Source organism: Gouania willdenowi, chromosome 11 (genome assembly GCF_900634775.1).
Source record: "Gouania willdenowi chromosome 11, fGouWil2.1, whole genome shotgun sequence".
Taxonomy (NCBI): domain Eukaryota; kingdom Metazoa; phylum Chordata; class Actinopteri; order Blenniiformes; family Gobiesocidae; genus Gouania; species Gouania willdenowi.
Window position 1 is genome coordinate 31,490,975 of NC_041054.1, and position 21,893 is coordinate 31,512,867.

General features: G+C 37.3%; 1 protein-coding gene across 2 annotated transcripts; it reads right to left on the reverse strand.

The window, feature by feature from the left end:
- Nucleotides 1–1,213: 1,213 nt before the first annotated feature.
- gtf2h4 (general transcription factor IIH, polypeptide 4) lies at nucleotides 1,214–21,208 on the reverse strand. 2 transcript variants are annotated; one of them, XM_028460641.1, is made up of 14 exons: nucleotides 20,995–21,208; nucleotides 20,318–20,440; nucleotides 18,212–18,316; nucleotides 11,497–11,628; nucleotides 11,132–11,314; nucleotides 10,268–10,376; nucleotides 8,383–8,451; nucleotides 8,217–8,300; nucleotides 5,417–5,585; nucleotides 4,349–4,479; nucleotides 4,223–4,270; nucleotides 4,060–4,138; nucleotides 3,541–3,602; nucleotides 1,214–1,432 (listed from the first exon to the last, which is right to left on the reverse strand). In XM_028460641.1, exons 2-14 carry the CDS (start codon nucleotides 20,434–20,436, stop codon nucleotides 1,322–1,324), a joined length of 1,401 nt encoding a protein of 466 aa, XP_028316442.1. In that variant the 5' UTR covers nucleotides 20,437–20,440; nucleotides 20,995–21,208; the 3' UTR covers nucleotides 1,214–1,321. The 2 variants fall into 2 exon arrangements, with proteins under 2 accessions (XP_028316442.1, XP_028316441.1); XM_028460640.1 differs by having other exon boundaries at nucleotides 20,318–20,436; nucleotides 20,995–21,200.
- Nucleotides 21,209–21,893: the final 685 nt, after the last annotated feature.

Genomic DNA, 21,893 nt, shown 5'->3' on the forward strand with positions numbered 1-21,893 from the left:
TCTGAGGCTCTTGGCTGTAGATCGGTGGAGCGACACTGAGCGACATTGTGAAGCACTTGAAGGTGGATGTCACCGCAGTCGCTGCAAGGTTTCTTGAGGTTGTAAGACTCAGGTGTGTGAGCACGTGCACATCTCCAGCAACGTGTCCCTTCTGTTAACCATCTGTCCAGCTCAGTTGTTGATTGAACTTTAATGCTGGGACAGTGGCTGATGTAATGTTCTTTGCTTTCACAGAAGAGGCAGTGCACCTTAAAGGGTTTCTTGCCACCAGATGACATATTTTTGTTGGAGGCATTTGGCTGAGTGGGCTCTGCTCCATGGTACACAGCTACGCTCTGAATTTTGCCCTTATATGGAATTTTCTCCTTCCCGTTGCTAGAAGGTTTCTCCAGTTGGTAGGGCTGCACTAGTCTGTTTGATAGACGCTGCTGCTGAGCTTTACCTTGAAGCCAACTATTCAAGTCTTGGAGGTTGTAGGGATTGAGGCTTGTGGTGTTGAGCTTTCCCTGTTGCTGGAGGTATTCAATGAACCCATCTCTGTGATATTTGGGCAGCTTACTAAGTAGGCGGTCAACATGTGACCAACATCCCTTGGGGTCCCTCCAGGGAGAGTAGCATACTAACTAGGAGATGGACTCTGAGAGCGAAGCTCTGGAAGGTGCGTGCATCTCCGGACTTCACATCAGGTGTTGTGAGAATAGCTGCTATTTCACTCTGTGCTAGCTGATGTGGCTGGCCGTACTGGAGCTGTAGTGCTTGCATGGCTGCTGTGTAGGGAAAAGGATCATGTCGACATGACTGGCCAATCATCTGTGCCTCAAGGAGTTTGAGATGTTCAAGTAGCACATGGTATTTGTATTTTTCAGTCAGTTCAGGATAAGGTTCGAGCAGGTTGTCCAAGGCTAACTTCAGGTGAGCAAATTCCCTTTCACTATCTGTAGTGAAATCCTGGATTTTGGGTTTGGGCACACCATATATGGAGCGTGATTGCAGACCAACGTTGTGTGGGGCTATGATCTGGCAGGGCTGTGTTAGTTAAAAGCTGTGGTACCTGAGGCTGGTGTCTATATATATATATATATATATATATACATATATATATATATATAGTCAGGAACAAAATTTATCTCAGCCTCAGAGTTAAATCTCTTTAAATACAACTTGGTTGGGTTTATGCAGAATTAATATGTATGAAATAAAAACTAAAACAACATTAATGTCAAAACTTTTTTTATTAAAATAGAAGAAGAAAGCTCATAAAGTGAAATACAAAATGATGGAAATGTGTGAGATTTACAGAGAGGCGGCGGCAGTCATGTGATCATGTCTGAGATCTCTGTCGTTTCCAGAAGCGTTTCACTTCACTGTGTCCCTGATGGGTCACCACCATCACCCGGTGAGCCACGTCCTGCCACATCAGACAGCCCAAACCCTGCCACACACACACACACACACACACACACACACACACACACACTTGATGATGTGAATCTTCATACAGTAATATTAGTGAGTGCATTATTCAGGATAAACATGAGAAACTGAAACTCTGATTTTGTGAAGCCTCTAAAGTAAACACACAGAATTATAGACAATTACAAACAAAACAGCAAAAATACAAAAAAGGGACAACAAACATATACACAATTACTGCAAAAACACACAAAATCATAGAAAAATATACAAAATGACACCAACAAAATTATTCTAAAAACAATACGACTTAAGAAAACCAAACAAAAATACATAAAAATATTTCAAATGACAATAAATACACAAACTCACTCCAAAAACACACAAAAACAAGAAGACAGTCATCAACATCCTCCTCCAGATTGGTTCTCGTTATAACTCACAACCTCCAGAGGTGTGTTCCATAAAGGAGGTTTAACAAACTCTGAGTTTATCCATAAACTCTGGGTCAACATACCCCGCGATGGGAAACTCTGGGTATCTGATTCTATTACAGCTGGTATGAAGTGGGTTAATCAACCCTGAGTTTGTAAACCTTGGGTTACTGACGTGCACGCGCGCGATTAAAAGCCATTTAATCGAGCTGCCATGACAACCAAATGGAAAATAGTGATTTATTCACCGTAATGGGTGAAATAAGCCGGTGTTTGATGAATATGATCCTGTTCTAAAGGTGTGTTCAGTCTTCAGTGACTATAGTGGCTTAAATCACCCATAATTAGTCACACTTTTTGGTCACTTCATCACTTTATTGCTTCAGTGACGTGACGAGCTGTGAATAATAATAATAAAATGTGTCTGAGGAGACGTGTCAGCAGCATAGGATGTCTGCATAGAGAGTCCTCCTGTTACACTGGATATTAAGACAGTAAATGCTGCTTCATATCTAATCATTTATATTGATTTTTAATGTAATATTGTCACCAGTGTCATCTCAACGTCCTAAAAATGTCATAAAAAAACACTGAAGCGGGACGCAAACCCGCAACTCGTCACTGACAAGAGCAGCGTCACCATTCACTGTGACATCATACCTTCATAGATGTATGATCTACAGATTTAACTGTATAACAATATAAAACAACAATCGAGCCTTAAAAATGTATTAATTTAAATGATCATCTCCTCCTTTATATTATCTACAGGTTTGTATTCAGTGAACTTTACTACAGACATCAGTAGATGTTTTAATGTAGATCAACCTCTCAGTGTGTTTCACTAAATGATCTACATCTACAATGTTATAAAGAAAATTACTGTTATCACAAAACAAAACAAAAAAAACATAAATCAACACAACATTATTAATGATGTGAACACGTCTGTGGTGTGTGATGTTACTAATGTGTTTCAGAGAAAAGTGTTAAGGTTTATTAAAGTGTTCAGGTGGGCGGAGCCAGGTAGAAACCCAGGGTTTCTTTGATAAAACCTGCCAGTGACCAGGTTTAGTTCACGGACAATGTTGCCATGGTAACATACTCAGAGAAGAACATAACCTGCTTTATGGAATAAACCTCAGGACCTAAACGTCCTAAATCTAATAACTTAGATGTAGACATTAAAAAAATGATCACATCAGGATATAAAATGACTAATTATCTCGTACGGTTTCTAAGAAAAGATGTCCTCTTTAACTCAGACGGAGCTCAAACATAATTATCCTCCTCCACACTTTGTAACTGAGATAATAATATACAAAATAACTCCAAAAACACACAACACGGCTACAAAGATACACAAAATTACACCAAAAAACAAACAAGACAATGACAAAATGAGAGAAAAATACAGAATAATACATAAAATAACTCCACAAACACAGTTAATCCCTGATTGGTCGTTATTCTAATGCTGACATGAATGTTAGTCATGTGGCCCTCAGATCAGATACAGTCACGTTTGTAATAAAATCATCTCTACATGTACTGAGCTGAATATCTGTTCCTCAATGATTAAGTCTACTTAACTGTTGCTGATCACTAATGTCCATTATAGAACATATATAGATATATAAAGACAACATAGAGTCTGAACATCAACAAAAACAAATAATAAATAAAAACCAACCTGAGCTCGATCCCTCAGCACCTCAAAGTCAGCCTGGGAGAGGAACTGGTTGTACAAAACTCCTAAAAAACACAAAACATCAACATAAAGATCTATAACAGACACAACATTTACCACTTTAAGTAATTAAAAATACAAAGCAATAACAAAACAAGTGACTTTGGCTGTTAAACCATAACAAACATTTTCTTTGTTGTCATTTTGTATGTTTTTGGAAACATTTAGTCTATTTTTATTGTCACTGTGTGTTTTTCTGTCATTGTTTTGTGTTTTTTTGAGACATTTTGTGTATTTTCTGTCGCTATGTGGAAATTTTGGGTCATTTTGTGTATATTTCTGTCATTTTCTGTTTTTGGACACATTTTGTGTACTGGTGGTGGTTTTATGTCTTTTTGGGGAAATTTTGTGAACTGTAGCATAGCCTCTAATTATACTTCTACTCACATGCTTTGAGTAAAGACATTTAATAGAAACTATTTAAATGATAGAGTGTAGAGTTAGTGAGCTCAGCTCAGTCACCTTCAGTGAACTGCAGTCGATCCCTCTCCAGCTCCCACAGTCTGATCTGATCTGTGATGGTGGGGGGCAGCACTGGGTTCTGGACCACAGGGAACACATGGAGAACAGGGAACCATTAGAACACTTTACAGAGCAGGTGAAACAAAGCTGATTAAAGCTGTACCTGTGAAAGCAGGACTGGATGAACTCTGGTCCTCAGGAAGTGGATGATCTAAGAATACAATATTAATATGACTTATGTCTTAAACTTCAATCATTTTAGAAATGTGTGTGAGAATAAAAAATGTACCTGTTGTGCTGTGATGCCGTTAGCTATAGCCTGCTGCACAGACTCTCTGGTTAGCTGAGCAACCACAACGTTGGGAAAACGGTACAACATTTCACTGAAGAGAGCAACCAGTGCAATCTGTAGCTCTGAGTCTGTACACACGCACACAAACATTCATGTCAGCATTAGAATAGTGACTAATGTGAGCATTAACACAGGAAACAAAGAAACTGTTTTATTTTTATTTTTTTGAAGAAATGTAAGTAATTTGTCATTTAGTGTATTTTTGTTGTCCTTTTGTGTTTTTTTCTTTTGTGTGTTTATGGAGTCATACTGTATATTTTTGTGTTTGTTTTGGGTGTTTATGAGTCTTTTTATGTATATTTCTTGTCATTTAGGTTTTTTTGCAGTGATATTGTGTATTTTTGTTATTTTCTGTATTCTTAGATGTTATTTTGAGTCTTTTTGTGTATCTTTGGTTTGATTTTGTGTGTTGTCCTTTTGTGTGTTCTCTGAGCCATTTTGTTCATTTTCGTTGCTGTTTTGTGTCTTATGAGTCTTCTTATGTATAATTCTTGTCATTTGTTTTTTGCAGTGATATTGTGTCTTTTTGTTGTTATTTTGTGCATTTTTTAATATTATTTTGTGTTGTTTGAGTCTTTTATTCTATATCTGTCATCATTTTGGGTTTATTTCGTTATTTTTGTGTGTTTTTGGAGTAATTTTGTGCAATTTTTGTGTATATTTGCTGTCCTTAGGTGTCCTTATGTAGTTTTGGGAGCCATTTGTTTATTTTTGTGTCTTCGTGTGTATATTTCTTGACATTTTGGATTTTTGCAGTGATACTGTTGTTCATTTTTTTAAATTCTTTTCAGTCTTAAAACCCATGAAGTTGCATTGTAAATTTTCATTGTCAATTTGTATGTTTTTGCTATTTTGTGTGTCTTTGGATTGATTTTTGTTGTCATTTTGTGCATTTTGTGTCATTTTGTGGGTGGCCCCACAAAATTACACCGAGGGCCACATGTGGCCCCCACACAGACCCCTGAACCAGTTTACCCAGTCAGTATGTGGTGTATGGAGACCTACTGGTGTAGGCGTAGACTCTATAGTTGGTCTCAACCACAATGTAACCAGTGTCTCCAGTCCCAGGGAAGGAGGGCACCACAGAAGAAGAAGAGGAGGAGGAGGCGGAGCTTGTGACTCCTGCAGCCAATGTGATGGCCAGTCTGGTGGGGTAGTAACGCCTTGATTTCCTCTGATCACACAGGAACAGTTTCACTTTATAAACATTGAACACAACTCCTCCTCCAGTTCAGGAGTCACAAATAGTTCTAAATGTTTGCTGAATTTAATCCAAAGTCACATTTGTTCACATTAAATTCCATCTTTAGCTAAAAATCTTTAAACTTCTTTAAAAAATGAAATAAATAACATCAAGGTTTTAGTTGACTAAATTTATTAAACTAAAATATACTGAGTTTATGCATTTTATTAAAGATTAAATTAGCATTGACATACACACACACACATACACACTCATGTGATCAAAGTGTCTGATCACATGTGAAAGCAGAACAGGTGGAGCTGGAGAACGAAGAGCATCCAGCTGTTTCACCAAGAGAGGAAGGAGCGCTCAAGCGTCTTTTTCTTCCTCTTTGCCTGCGTACGCTGAGCTGTGCTGGCGCAGCTGCAGCCGAAGCTTTACTGGGCGAGCTGGAAGGGTCTCGTTGTGGCTGCGGCAGGGCGGGCCGAGGAGCGGACGGTCTCGGCATCTTAAACTGTGGACCCTGGGGAGCAGTTTGTGGGAACGCCCTCCGTCAAACAGGTGGAGTTGTGACTGGAGTTTTTGGGGAAGACAGAGGCGGAGAGCCTCATCATCGCTCTTTTTCACCTCACAATGCTGCTGCATGGAGTTCAGCGCAGAGCCAAAGATTCCCTCAGGGGCTATGGGCACATCCAGGATGTCGCTCCTAACTGCTTCAGAAAGCTTAGCGAGGTCGAACCAACGCGCTCGCTCCTGGAGAACCATACTGCCCATCACTTTCCCATGTGGCCTGCACCACGCAGCACTGGGCACGGAGACACACGTCGATAATGACCAACATCTCCTGCAACTTTGCTGGGTCCTAGGACTGTGCGAAATCCTCACATAACTCAGCTTGGTAGGCTGTGAGCAGAGAGAGGACATTCAGTACACTGACCGAATACGTGGCCACTGCGTAAGTTCTGCCAGACAGGTCCGACTGGAGACTGTGCAGGCTGCCGTGGGAGCAGGTGTGGCTCTACCGGAGCCCTCCAGAACAGACTGAGGTTCTCCAATGCCTCGCGGTCAATGGATGAGGCACCTGCCACCGAGGTCCTGCCGATGAAACTGCGGTCCTGCCAGGAACGCGCTACCTCAACTAGCATCTCAGAGAAGACGGTGAGAAGTTGTCTCGGCGTGCCCCTGGGTGTGGGGAGCCTCTTCCCCTCATAGCGGGACCTAATTGTTTCCATCACAACGGCGGGCCACGGAATGCCCAGCCATGCCGAGGCACATCTGCAAACATATCTAGGCTTGGGAGAGGGGAGACAGGTGCGGAACCCTCATCTTCAGCCCGAGAGGCGACAGGCAGCTCGCCCCGAGCCAGAGTGATGAAAGTCCATCTTCCTCATACTTTCCTGATACAAGGAGGTCAGAGGAGTCTCTGTCATCCTCGTGTGGGGAGACAGCAGCTATGTCGAGCTGAGAACCACAGGTAGGACCTTGCACCGCCGTAGCATCCATGAGGACTCCCAGCTCTTCTCTTGCTGCGGCGGGGACGCCGTGGAGGAAGGAAGGGTTCCTGCTCAGACAGACTCACCTGACACACCAGCCTCCTGTGGAGGGTCTTTGTGTTGAACACAACGCAGTGTCGACATGAACCGGGTGCGTCGACAGCGAGCCGGGCCTGTTCCAGCTCCAGACATCTCAAGCAGACCTGGTGTGGCCTTACTGGAGATTTTAATTCTGCATTGGCAGAGGCGAGCCTTAGAACTCTCCAGTCCGTCGGTGAGAGGCCTCCATTTCTGCGCTGACGAAAGCAGGGAGAACAGGTGGATAGCTTAAAGCCTCCACGCGGCAGCTAGCAGGTGTACTAGCTGGGATGCGGGCCAACGTATACTGGAGCGTCAAAGGAAACCGAGAACAGCGTTCTGCTCGAGACTACAGCTAGTGTGCTGGTGTCTGGAAGCCCCAGATCGTGGTGTGGTGTAGAGCGTGGAGCAGGGCAGTCCACTGGAGTGTGAGCGCCCATGAGGTAGGACAATGTACGCCAAAGCATCAGCGTTAGAGCAGAGACGTCAGCTGGTGTGCCGAGGCTCAAAGGTTCAAGGTCGTAGAGTGGTGTTGAACAGGAGGACAGTGCTGACCAAGCGGAGGCAAGGTAGGGGCTGGCTTCTTCTCGAGCTGGTGTGGTCCAAAGCAAGTGCTTCTGTCAACATGAGGCTAGAAAAGATCCGTCTGCGGACAGTTAAGCTGATAGTAGACGTGAGATAAGCTTGAGGGTGAGAAGAGGTGTTTGAATGAGGAGTGTCTGTCCACCTCCTCCTTTTATAGGAGGTGGGAGGGTCCCTGGCAGACGGCCACGTTTCACCAGCCAATCAGGATTGGCAGATTGAGAAAATGCTTCTGAAGGCTGCAGATAAGAATGCATCCCATCGTGAGACATCTTACGAAATATTATGAAATAGAACTATAATTTACAAAAATGTGAAACAGGTTTTGATTGAAATTCCAATTATTTCTAATTTGGAGCAACATTTCTGTGCTTAAAGCATTATGAAATACATTGTTTGAAAAGTAATAATAATAACCTTATGAATCAATAACCATAATAAGCTGCTCTACAGGTTAACGTTGTCCTACCTTCCGCTGGAACACAAGTCCAAACTCTCTGAGGTGCTGCAGAAACGTGAGCAGTGACTCACTCATTCCCTCCACTGAGTAATCCTGTTAGCACACAACCACGAGAGCATTAGCATGATGTTAGCATTAGCATGACGCTAGCGTGGTCAACACATGCTCTACTTACTCTGCCCAGGGTGGAGAAACTGAGCTGGAAGAGAAAGGAAAGAATCTCCACCAGGTCCAGCCCCCGAGACTACAGGAGAGAAGTGGGAGGAGCTACAATTATTAAGGAAATAATTAATAGTCAGCAGTGGGAGGAGCTGCAGTTAATAAGGAAATAGTTCATGGTCGACAGTGGGAGGAGCTACAGGTGGTAGAGGGTCGTCTTCTGATCGAGAGGTTGGGGGTTCGATCCCAGTACCTGACTATGTGTCGAAGTGTCCTTGGGCAAGACACTGAACCCTAAGTTGCTCCCAGTGGTCGACTAGTGCCTTGCATGTCAGTCCTGTCCCACTGGTGTGTGAATGTGAGAGTGATTGGGTGAATGAGCTGATATGTAAAGCTTTGAGACTGTTTCAGTGGTGATAAAGTCCTTTTACCATTCAAATAAAAAACAATAAAAGTAAACATATTAAACATAAAAGAGCTTCCTAATGTTTTAAGTAGTAGAAGAATTCAAACAGGATCTGGTTCCTCTGGAGCAGAGATGATCCACTTTATCACAAAATTTCAACATCATGTTTTGTGTGATTTGTTGTCCTTTTATATATTTTTCTGTTAATTTTTGTCTATTTGTACTCGTCTTTTGTGTTTGTGTTGTCTTTATGTGTATCTTTATTGTAGTTTTGTAGTTATCTAGTTTGTTTATGTTTTTGTCTTATCTTTGTGTATTTATATTGTCATTTTGTACATTTTCCGTTGTTTTTGTGGATATTTGTACTTGTTATTCAATTCAACTTTATTTATATAGCGCAGAATACAACAAAGTCATCTCAAAGCGCTGAACATAAAATGAATGTGTATTATTATTATCACTTTGTATATTTTCTGTTGTATTGGTCATGGGCCTGTACTATGAAGCTTGATAAGTGAAGCCTGGATTTATCTCCATTAGCTTCACCCAACCCAACATTCTCAGTCAGACAGGAGCTGAACTATGAAGCACGATATGAAGTCGCTAAGTTAAGCGTGTTGATTTCAGTGCGGCTATGTGTACGCTCCTGTGACAGGGGGCGGAGTGAGCAGTGTCAGACCAATCACAATCACTGAGAATTTCCGGTAATTTCCATATTTATGGGAACATTGACGTGTGATACAGTATATGGTTTCAAAGGTAATTCAGTGCAGATTACGATTATGCCTCACACAATTTGATTAAGGGCCCCTTTTTTTGTCAATTTGCATTAAAGTCATTTTCTCATTTATTTGTGAGTCAAATATTGCAACGGTTGGTGAATTATTGACAGATAACGATATATGAATGGGGCTCATTACTCTGTATGTGCCACGGGGGCACCAGGGGGCCCCATTTTTCCAATGACTACTCCTCCATTAATGCTGGTTGAATCAGGCTGTAATTTGACATAAATATTCTATGAACGGATGTCTACAGCCTCTCAGAGACATTTTGTTAGTCGTGGAATCGAGTCATTTGACTGAATTCTCTGGAACGAGGTACGTGTTATTCAGCACGGAGACGTAACGCGGGCCCTGCTGTAGTTTATCCAAACTTGTCATTGTGCTTTTGTTCATCTCTCTGTGGTTTTTCTGTATATTTGTAGCCTTTTTTTCATTTTATGTGTTCTTGGTTGTTTTGTTTATTTATCGGTTGTTTTTGTGTCTATCTGTAGTCGTTTGGTATGTTTTTATTGTCTGTTTGTTTCTCTGTCATTTTGGTGTTGAATTGAGCATCACCTCAGATCTAACCCCAGAGCTGGCTCAACTAAACAAAATCCAGACTTTGATGCTAAAAAATGAAATGAATGAAAGTTTCTGCACTGCACCTTACACATCCATGCTTTACTTCCTTTAATCCCACAGGCTTTGACGTGTGATTAATAATCCATTACCTGAGCACTTTTAAGGTACTGCAGTGTGAAGTACCAGAGCTGAGAGGCTGTATCCAGTAAGAGGAACTGGAAACCAGCAGAGGTGATGTAGGGGGCCTCTCCTGCTTCACTGAGCACAGGAAACATCAGACACTGAGTGACCCACATTCTATTCAAATAATCTACGTCACAGTTTGAAGCTTACATTAGAAATAAAAACGTCATTTGTCAAATATAAAAACACTGTTTATTTTTGTTGTCAATTTGTATGATTTTCCTATTTTTATGTGTTAGGTTTTTGAAGTGATTTTTTTTGTTGTTTTGTGTATCTTATTATTTACTTTTTATGCCTAGTCTACACAAGCTACAAGCAGTCCAATATTTTTATTATTGCATTTAAAACAAATGTATTTATTTTATTGCTTAACAAACATATTTTTCTTGTCATTTTGTGTTTTTAGAGTTATTTTGTGTGTTTTAGGAATTATTTTATGTATTTTTAAAGATATATTTACTGTACTTTTGTGTCTCGTGAGTCTTGTGTATTTGTTGTCATTTTGGGTTTTTGCAGTGATATTATATATTATTGTTGTTATTTTGTGTATTTTTAATGTTATTGGGGGTTTTATGAGTTTTATTTTGTATATCTGGTGTTATTTAGTGTTTTTAGAGTTTTTTTGTGTGTTTTTGGATTGAGTGTGTAAACTGCATTTGCTGTCATTTTGTGTTTTCCAATTCCATTTAATGCATCACTTGTTTACACTGCGCATGAACGTTAACTTATGAACAAAAATCATTTCAGGGCAGAAATATAGATTATAATTATAATAGTGATATTCTTTCCCATCCTTGATTTTAATGTATTTTTAAATGTGCAGCTGTTACCTCTTCATGAGGCCGGCCTGCACCAGTAGCTGGGCCAGGTCCTGACTGACGGCACTGGGGGAGCCCACCATGAACTGCAGGATGACCTCCCAGCGCTCCATAGCGTAACGATCCAGACTCTCCAGGTCACGGGCATGACGGTCAGGACCCAGAGTGGTGCCCTCATCAGCCCACGCTTTACCTCTGTGGGTTAGACAATAGAAGCATTAAAGCACGCACACACACACACAGACACAGACAGACACACACACACCACAGACACACACAGACAGACACACAGACACACACAGACACAGACACACAGACAGACACAGACAGACAAACACACCACAGACACTCACAGACACAGACACAGACACACACACCCGCCCAGCAGAGCTGTCCTCAGGTTCTCTTTGAACACTGGGTTTAGGATGTACCCCTGTAGACCCCCCTGGAGCTGCTGGTTGTGCCACAGACGAAGTCCTGCCAGCACCGACACACACTCATGATGGTCCCTTCAAAATAAAAGACCACAGATCAGCACAATAACACAATCCTTTGTTCTCCTGCTTGACATTTTTCTGTGGTTTTTCTGTATATTTGTTGTTGTTTTGTGATCTGATCTGATGTAATCTGATCTGATGTGATGTGATCTGACTCTGACAGGAGAGAGAATATTTAGACATTGATGCAATCTTTTCATTTACTGATGACATAATTTAGGAAACATATACATTTATATCTGATGGACTGATCTACAATCAGCTGATGAAGCTTATGTATACGTCTGCACAGACGAGTGAAGTCATATATTAATTAATCAATATATGACTTTACCCGTCTGTGCATCTGTGAATGCGTAAAAACGTGATATTATTTATGATATTAATCCATTGGATTAATGTGATACACCTAACCTGGTCAGGACCAAGTTATAAAGTAGATCAGATCTCAGCGAGTATAAAAGCTCCGCCTCTTGCTGTGCACTGCACTAACACTGTTGCTCTTCATTGTCATCATGAATTTATATTCATTATATTTATTTAAGATCATAAACTGTTCCTCCTGTAAAGACGCTCACTTTGTCAGGCTCTCCATTGATTGGTTAGACGCCGCAAGCTCCACCCCTTTTATGTGAACATGCACGTACCGAGACTGAAAACACTTGGCTTAAATTAGCGAGTTGTTATCGACCGTCATAGGACAGCTGAATCCCACTAACAAAGATTAATCCAGGATATAATTATCTAGATTTGCAGCATAGGGCCTTGGTGTATTTGTATTGTCATTTTCTATATTTTTCTGTTGTTTACAGGTATATTTGTTGTCGTTAGGTGTTTGTGTTTTCTTTTTGTGTATTTGGATTGTCGTTAAATATATTTTTCTGAGAAATATAACATTTAACACACACGCACACACCTATTGAACCTTTTTCTTTCCATATTTTTCACATTTTAATGTCTTTTCTACACATTTTTTTCTACTTTCCAGACATGTTCATCACTTATAAACCATTTCTACCACTTTTACACCTAATGTCACATATGTTGACCTATTATTGTCACTTTTAACCCATTTTTACCAGATTTCATGATTATTTTTACCAATTTAACCACGTTTACCATTTGTCATGTCCATTATTTACCAGTTTAAACTAATTGTTCCAACATTTTTTCTGTCTGTTTTTGGAGTGTTATTATTATTATGTGTTAATATTATCAGTGTGTTATTATTATCAGTGTGTTATTAACATCAGTGTGTTGTTATCAGTGTGTTATTAGTATCAGTGTGTTATTATTCGTGTTATTATCAGTGTGATATTATTAGTGTGTTATTATTATTAAGATTAAGATTAAGATTAAATCGGGGCTTTCGCCTTTAATTGGCCTTTAATTGGCCATGTAATGTTAGTACATTAATGGCATTCGTCCTCTGCATTTAACCCATCCCTGAGGAGCAGTGGGCAGCCATTTTGCGGTGCCTGGGGAGCAATTCGGGGTTAACATCCCACAGTGACGGCCCAGGTGAGGCTTGAACCGGCAACCCTCCGATTACAAGTCCAGCGTCATTTACCACTAGGCCACCACTCCCTTTATTATCAGTGTGTTATTATCAGTGTGTTACTATTATCAGTGTGTTACTATTATCAGTGTGTATTATTATTATCAGTGTGTTATTATTAGTGTTATTATCAGTGTGTAATTATCGGTGTGTAATTATCAGTGTGTTATTATCAGTGTGTATTAATATTATCAGTGTGTTATTATCAGTGTGTATTATTATTATCAGTGGGTTATTATTAGTGGTATAATCAGTGTGTTATTATCAGTGTGTTATCAGTGTGTTATTATCAGTGTGTTGTTATTAGTGTGTTGTTATTAGTGTGTTGTTGTTAGTGTGTTGTTATTATTAGTGTGTTATTATCAGTGTGTTATTATCAGTGTGTTATTATTATTTTGTTATTAATGCATGTTATTAATGCGTGTCATTATCAGTGTGTTATTTTTCTTGTGTTATTATTATTATTATTGTGTTACTATTATTATTATTATTGTGTTATTATCAGTGTGTGTTATTATTATCAGTGTGTAATTATCAGTGTGTAATTATCAGTGTGTAATTATCAGTGTGTAATTATCAGTGTGTAATTATCATCAGTGTGTATTATTATTATCAGTGGGTTATTATTAGTGTTATTATCAGTGTGTATTATTATTATCAGTGGGTTATTATTAGTGTTATTATCAGTGTGTATTATTATTATCAGTGGGTTATTATTAGTGTTATTATCAGTGTGTTATTATCAGTGTGTATTATTATTATCAGTGGGTTATTATTAGTGGTATAATCAGTGTGTTATTATCAGTGTGTTGTTATCAGTGTGTTATTATCAGTGTGTTGTTATTAGTGTGTTGTTATTATTAGTGTGTTATTATCAGTGTGTTATTATCAGTGTGTTATTATTATTTTGTTATTATCAGTGTGTTATTAATGCATGTTATTAATGCGTGTCATTATCAGTGTGTTATTTTTCTTGTGTTATTATTATTATTATTGTGTTACTATTATTATTATTATTGTGTTATTATCAGTGTGTTATTAATGCATGTTAATAATGCGTGTTATTATCAGTGTGTTATTATCAGTGTGTTATCATCAGTGTGTTATTAATGCGTGTTATTATCAGTGTGTTATTATCGGTGTGTTATTATCAGTGTGTTATTATCAGTGTGTTATTATCAGTGTGTTATTATTATTTTGTTATTATTATTTTGTTATTATCAGTGTGTTATCAATGCGTGTTATTAATGCGTGTTATCAATGAGTGTTATTATCAGTGTGTTATTATTAGTGTGTTATTATTAGTGTGTTATTATTATTTTGTTATTATTTTTATTTTTTTATTTATTCAGTTTATTTCCGACATGGTTACATTCACTTTTTTTTTTTTGTACATGCCGGAAAAGGAGACGAGAGAAGCAGTTTGCTTATCTGGGTCCCGTCCCCTGTTTTACCATCGCAAATTTACATGGGTTTACATGTCTCTCTGGTCAAACATTCTTGAGTTGTTCTGAACAGTCCTTTTTTGTGTATTCTCATCTGTAGTCAGTGTTGTCTTTTTTTTAATTTTTATTCCTCCTCCTCTCTATTGTTGTTCGTGTTGGCCTTGTTCCCTGCCAGACGTTGTTAGCATTCCTCCAGTTCAAGAATAGTTCCTCTTTCGAAGGTGTTTGGAAGGTTTTTCCCTTTTCATCCATAATGTCACCACTCGGGAATGTCTCTTTTGGACACACAAGTTTGCAGCTTGTTTTGTCTCTACATCAAGGTTAATCCAGCTGTTGTTAGTTCTATTGGCAGTGTTGTATTTTCCACTGTTAGATTTAACTTGTATAAACACATTATTATATCTTAGTTCATAAGCAAGGTAGTAATTTCATTGTACAGGAAAACGTGTTTCTAACTGCACATATGACAAACACTTTGAATTTAAATTTAATGTAATCCTTAATCACCCCACCACCTAGCAATTGAAATGAATTTAATTTAATTCAGTCTCCATAAAATAATCACAGTCTGAGTTTTGTTTCCAGTGTTTATATTGATCTGGGTCCATATCCATGATTACCATCAGTAATGTTGTTGTTTAGGTGGATCCTTCGTATTTTCCCAAGTCTTCCATCGTTTTGATGAGGATTGGTTTTCCGTTCTCTTCTCCCAGTGGTGTGATGTAAATCCTGCAGTTCCTTGTCCACGTCTTTAGAATCTTTCCTCCTCCTTTTATTTGGCGTGCCTTCCATGCGATGCTTGCATTTTTTTTTGTCAGGCTTTCATTAATAAAAACCTTCATTTCCTTCAGCTTTCTTCCTTGCTTCAGTAGTTCTCCTTTGAATTTCATATTCGTGAAGGTTATTTTTACAGCTCTGTTATCATTTTTCTTTGGCAGGAGATGGCAGGAGTTGATGTTGTCAGGGTTCAGGACAATGTCCTTCGACTCCAGGTAGTCAATGACCTGTTGTTCAATCGATTTTGTTTCTTCGTCACTCGCGTAACTCCTGGGTTTTATCTTTAGGCCTGTGATGATGACATCTTTCTCTCTTTCCTTTTGTTCCAGCTGTTCAACCCTGGCGTTCAACAATTTTATCTCTTCATCATTTCTTTCATTCTTTTCTTTCAGTACCTTTGCTTCGCTTTGTAGGTTTTCCAGTGAGTTTTCCAGGGTCTTTTCCAATGACTTTATCTCGGCAGATAGGTTTTGTAGACCCTCGCGTATCATCTCCTTGACCTCTTCCAAACCTGAATTGGGTTCTGAAGGGCCTCCCTGCGGTTTTTTCACCATTTTCCTTCAGTCTTGGGCCCAATTTTTCAGGCTGTTCAGCTGTAGCCAAGGTCGTGTTATCGGAGCGAATGAAAACACGTCTGCTCTCTCCAAAGACCAGAGATTTGAATTATCAGTGTGTTATTAATGCGTGTTATTAATGATTGTTATTATTAGTGTGTTATCATTATTTTGTTATAATCAGTGTGTTATTAATGCGTGTTATTATCAGTGTGTTATTATTATTTTGTTATTATCAGTGTGTTATTAATGCGTGTTATTAATGAGTGTTATTATCAGTGTGTTATTAATGTGTGTTATTATCAGTGTGTTATTATCAGTGTTATTATTATTTTGTTATTATCAGTGTGTTATTAATGCGTGTTATTAATGCGTGTTATTAATGCGTGTTATTAATGCGTGTTATTAATGCGTGTTATTAATGCGTGTTATAATCAGTGTGTTATTATTATTTTGTTATCATCAGTGTGTTATTAATGCGTGTTATGATCAGTGTGTTATTATTATTTTGTTATTATCAGTGTGTTATTATCAGTGTGTTATTATTAGTCTGTTATTATCAGTGTGTTATTATTTTGTTATTATTTGTGGCGGGGTTCGATTTTCGTTCAAAAAGAAGAACCACGACCATCCATATGGCAAGTCGACTTTCATTTATTTTTCCAAAAATGTTGCCGGTGCTCAATATTTACAGTGGAACATAAATATTTACATCAAGGGAAAAAAAAAACCCAACCTGGTCCCAGCTCTACTTCCAGCTGAGAGGCTTTCAGAAATGTTCAGGTACATTGCTCCCACATGCACCTCCAGAGAAAGACTGCCCTCTATGCAGCTTCCTACACTGCTTTTAACAGGTTAGCCCCTCCCATGGGTGTGGTTTAAATTAAACCAAAAACAATTAAGGAATACAAACAAAAAAAAATATTCACATCCTTTTCAAATGATAACTGATTTTCTAATAAACAAATGCATTTTTCAAATCACATCCTAAATTAATCCCCATATAAATGTAAAAACAATTAAGACAAAATAACCCCTGATCACATGATCTCCCACCCTGCGCTACTGCCTTACATAATCCCTTAGTTAACTCCGCCCCGTTTTGTCCGTCAGCTGCTCAGAGACGTCATGTCACCGGTAAGAGTTTCCGTGTGTGTGTGTGTGTGTGAGAATGTGTGAATGTTTGTGCAGCAGGTGAACCTAGAACAGTCAAGTGACTCTAGCAACAGTTGGGGAAGAAGGAGATTAGTTAAATGTATGATGTGAGGAGAAATACGGAGGGAGAAAGAGAATGTGTGTGTGTGTGTGTGCGGCGCGCTGCTGCTCGGTTAGTGACGGCGCTGCTCCATCACATTATTAGTGTGTTATTATCAGTGTGTTATTATCAGTGTGTTAATATTAGTGTGTTATTATTAGTGTGTTATTATTAGTGTGTTATTATCAGTGTGTTATTATTAGTGTGTTATTATTATTTTGTTATTATCAGTGTGTTATTATTAGTGTGTTATTATTAGTGTGTTATTATTAGTGTGTTATTATCAGTGTGTTATTATTAGTGTGTTAATGTTATTTTGTTATTATCAGTGTGTTATTATCAGTGTGTTATTATCAGTGTGTTATTATCAGTGTGTTATTATCAGTGTGTTAATGTTATTTTGTTATTATCAGTGTGTTATTATTAGTGTGTTAATGTTATTTTGTTATTATCAGTGTGTTATTATTAGTGTGTTATTATCAGTGTGTTATTATTAGTGTGTTAATGTTATTTTGTTATTATCAGTGTGTTATTATCAGTGTGTTATTATCAGTGTGTTATTATCAGTGTGTTAATGTTATTTTGTTATTATCAGTGTGTTATTATTAGTGTGTTAATATTATCAGTGTGTTATTATCAGTGTGTTATTATCAGTGTGTTATTATCAGTGTGTTATTATCAGTGTGTTATTATCAGTGTGTTAATGTTATTTTGTTATTATCAGTTTGTTATTATCAGTGTGTTATTATCAGTGTGTTATTATCAGTGTGTTATTATCAGTGTGTTAATGTTATTTTGTTATTATCAGTGTGTTATTATTAGTGTGTTAATATTATCAGTGTGTTATTATCAGTGTGTTATTATCAGTGTGTTATTATCAGTGTGTTATTATCAGTGTGTTAATGTTATTTTGTTATTATCAGTTTGTTATTATCAGTGTGTTATTATCAGTGTGTTATTATCAGTGTGTTATTATCAGTGTGTTATTATCAGTGTGTTCTCTTACTTGTGTCTGTCTTTAATCACCCACAGAGCCACAGCAGCCTGAGGCAGAGCCTGGTCCACGAACAACATCCGCATCACGTAGTTCTTGGCCAGAGAGGGAAGCTCCCTGTAGACATTTAGATCGATTAGAAGCTCACATTTTCTACTCTACCATCTAATCTATAAACAACACGTGTTAGATTAGATCACATAATCAGGGACGTCAAACTCATTTTAGATCAGGGGCCAAACACAGAGCAGTTGGACCTCAAGTGGGCCACGGACCAGACAGGAAAACAGACTTGTTTTATTTGTTTTGATCATTACATTTTGGGATAAATTACAAGCAATAATTTTGGTATATATTATATAATAAGTACATTGTGATAATACTATTTATTATTATATAAGTATATATATGTAGAAATAAACGACAACAAAATACCACATGACAACAGATATACACAAGGAGACTCATGAAACCAAAAATAACATAAAAAAATACACAGACAACAGCAAAATACACAATTTTACTACAAAAAACCCAAATGACATGAAATATACACAAACCTAGAAAAAATATACAATATGACTCCATAAACACAGAAAAATAACTCCAAAAACACAAAATGGCAACAGAAGAAATTAGGGATGTAAAGATTAATCGTGAAGCAGTTAAAAATCGGTTCAAAGGTGTCACGGTTCACATCGATAAAAAAAACATGTGAAATCAAAGGTCAGAAGGTCACAGAGAGGAAATATATAATTAATATATAATTACATTATTTCTTTGATATGGGATTTGTTTTAAAGTCCAATTGTTAAGTCACAAATTATATTTTCAGTTGCACGTTTCAAAAGAAAAGGAACTATTATGTAGTTTTACATATTTTACTGTAGAGCCAGAATTTAAATTAATAGACTTCTTCTTCATTTGTATTATTTCTTTATTTATTTCATTCAGGATTTATTTTTAATTAAATTGCATTATTTTGCATAGTTTATCATGGGATTATTTTACAATGAAAGATAAAATACAAGTACAGTAGTACAGTATTTTTATTTTTTATTTTTGAAAAAAAAAGAATATTTTTCAGTCATTTGTCTACAGTCTCATTTTGTAAAATAAATCATGAATCGAATCGTATCGGGAGTTGAGTGAATCATTACATCCCGAGAAGAAATACAAAAGAAAAATCATAAAACCCAAAATATCATTACAAAAAACCCATTTGACAAACACAAGATGCATAAGAAACAAAAAACTTATATATTATTATTATTTATTATAGGATAATTATTAACTATAATCAAACAATAATGATATTCTGTTCATAAACAGAAATATAGCACAAATTAAAAATAATCTTTATTCCCGGGGCTCTCCATTCAGTCTACATTTTATCTTTTTTTCTTCTTCGACATTTTGTGATCAATTAATTTGGAGAAATTTTGTGGAATAATTTGAGGAAATTTGCAGAATTTGGGAAAATAAAATTGGGAGATTAAAAATGTTTACCATCATCATGTATTAATATAATCATGGGGAAAACTGTGAGACTGCAAATATTGATGAGTTTTATTAAATTTGTGCATTCGGAGAATATCACTATTTACAACCAAAGAAAAAAGCAAAAAAATATTGATTCCATTTTAATCAATTTTAACAAACAAAGCATTATTTTAACATTGATGTGCCTTAGTTTTCACTCCAAACTTAAAATGATATAAAGTATGTAAAGCAGTAAGTGACAGGAATCAATCACTGCAGCATCTTTACTTTAAAATGTGTTGATTTTGTGACTGATTTTTACCTCATTTGGAGAAGTTTTATGGAATGATTTGAGGAAAATGGCGAGATTTGGGAAAAATGTAGCTGTTTTTTTTTTTTTTTTATTTCATTCATTAAAATTTGACTGCTATCATGTATTAATATAATCATGGGGAAAACTGTGAGACTGCAAATATTGTGGAGTTTTATTAAATTTGTGTATTAGGAAGGGCTCAGATTAATTGGTAATCTACACAATAATCCATGTTTTCTGTCATGTTGATGTCCTTCTGTGGACCGGGGTTGGTTCCCGGGCCATGGGTTGGACACCCAGGTGTATGTGTGAATATCTGGTACCTGTAGACAGCCAGGCACGTGGCAGGGTGGTTGTAGAGTCTGTCCAGCAGCTCCGGGCTCAGCTCCCTCAGATACTCATGGAGGTTCTTACACTGCAGCTGGACACGAAGCTTCATCATCTGCCTCACAAATACACAATAACACACAGTAACACAACTACAACCATTAAGCAGCTACAGTTACATTATTTACACTGCAGCTGGACACGAAGCTTCATCATCTGCCTCACAAATACACAATAACACACAGTAACACAACTACAACCATTAAGCAGCTACAGTTACATTATTTACACTGCAGCTGGAAACGAAGCTTCATCATCTGCCTCAGAAATACACAATAACACACAATGACACACAGTAATAAACAATAAACACACAATAATACATATTAATACACAATTGTACACACAATAACACATAATGATACTCAATTATACACACAATAATACCCAAGTACACACAGTGACACACAACTACAACCATTAAGCAGCTACAGTTACATTATTTACACTGCAGCTGGACACGAAGCTTCATCATCTGCCTCACAAATACACACAATGACACACAATAACACACAGTAACACACAATAACACACAATAACACGCAGCTACAGCCATTAAGCAGCTCCGAGTCAAAACAAAACTGGAAAAACTGATATTTATATCATCTGTTACCTTGTTATTTCTTCTTCGGTGGATTCTTCTTCTTCTTCTTTTTTAGCTTTCGTGACGCTTGGCAACAACTAAAGACGTTTTACCGCCACCCAGTGGTTAGAAAGAGAGTGAGTGTCTGGCGATGTCGTGTTCTTCACCATGAAGAAGATTAACTTGTCTATAATTTTTTTGTTTCGTTAGAACATCTCCTGTCTCGTATATTGGACATTTTTCCTCAAATAAAAGAAGCCATTCTGCACTCGTCAAATAACATTAGCTTTGAAATTACATTTTTTTTTATCTCAGCACGTCGGAAGTAGAAAAAAGCTAAGCGGAAGTAGCATAAATTCATTTTCCGGTAGTGCGCATGCTTATAACCGATCTCAGACCGATGTGAACTCAGACCGTGACACCGACAAGAAAAGGAAAAAAAAGTATTTTAGATTGTATTCTATGATGTTCTTTTATTGCTACATGCATTGTGTTTGGATTGCAAAAAAATAAAATAAGTTGTTTTTTTTTATTATTACATGTATTGTGTTTGTATAAAAAACGTTTTATAATTTATTCTATGCAGTTTTACTATTATTACATTTATTGTGTTTGTATAAAAAATGTTTTATAATTTATTCTATGTAGTTTTTTTATTACATGTATTGAGTTTGTACAAAAGAAATATATATTATAATGTATTCTATGCAGTTTTTCATTATTACATGCATTGAGTTTGTATTAAAAATGTAATTAAAATGTAATTATTATTTTTACTAGTGCAGTGCCGTAGGAAATATGTTACTATAGAAACGTGGGAAATTAAATAGCTTTTTCATGGATGGTTTACATGGGAACTTTAAGTCCTCTTTAATTCAGAATAAAAGTTGAATCCTGTTTTAACTGACCTTGTAAACACTCAATTTGTG

Excerpts from the sequence above, each read along its gene's own strand:
- gtf2h4 (XM_028460641.1), bottom strand. The coding sequence starts at position 20,436 with ATGATGAAGCTTCGTGTCCAGCTGCAGTGTAAGAACCTCCATGAGTAT. Across the intron at positions 4,271-4,348 it reads ACGGCATCACAGCACAACAG|ATCATCCACTTCCTGAGGAC; the intron begins GTACATTTTTTA and ends TTGTATTCTTAG. Across the intron at positions 1,433-3,540 it reads TGCTGAGGGATCGAGCTCAG|GGTTTGGGCTGTCTGATGTG; the intron begins GTTGGTTTTTAT and ends TGTGTGTGGCAG.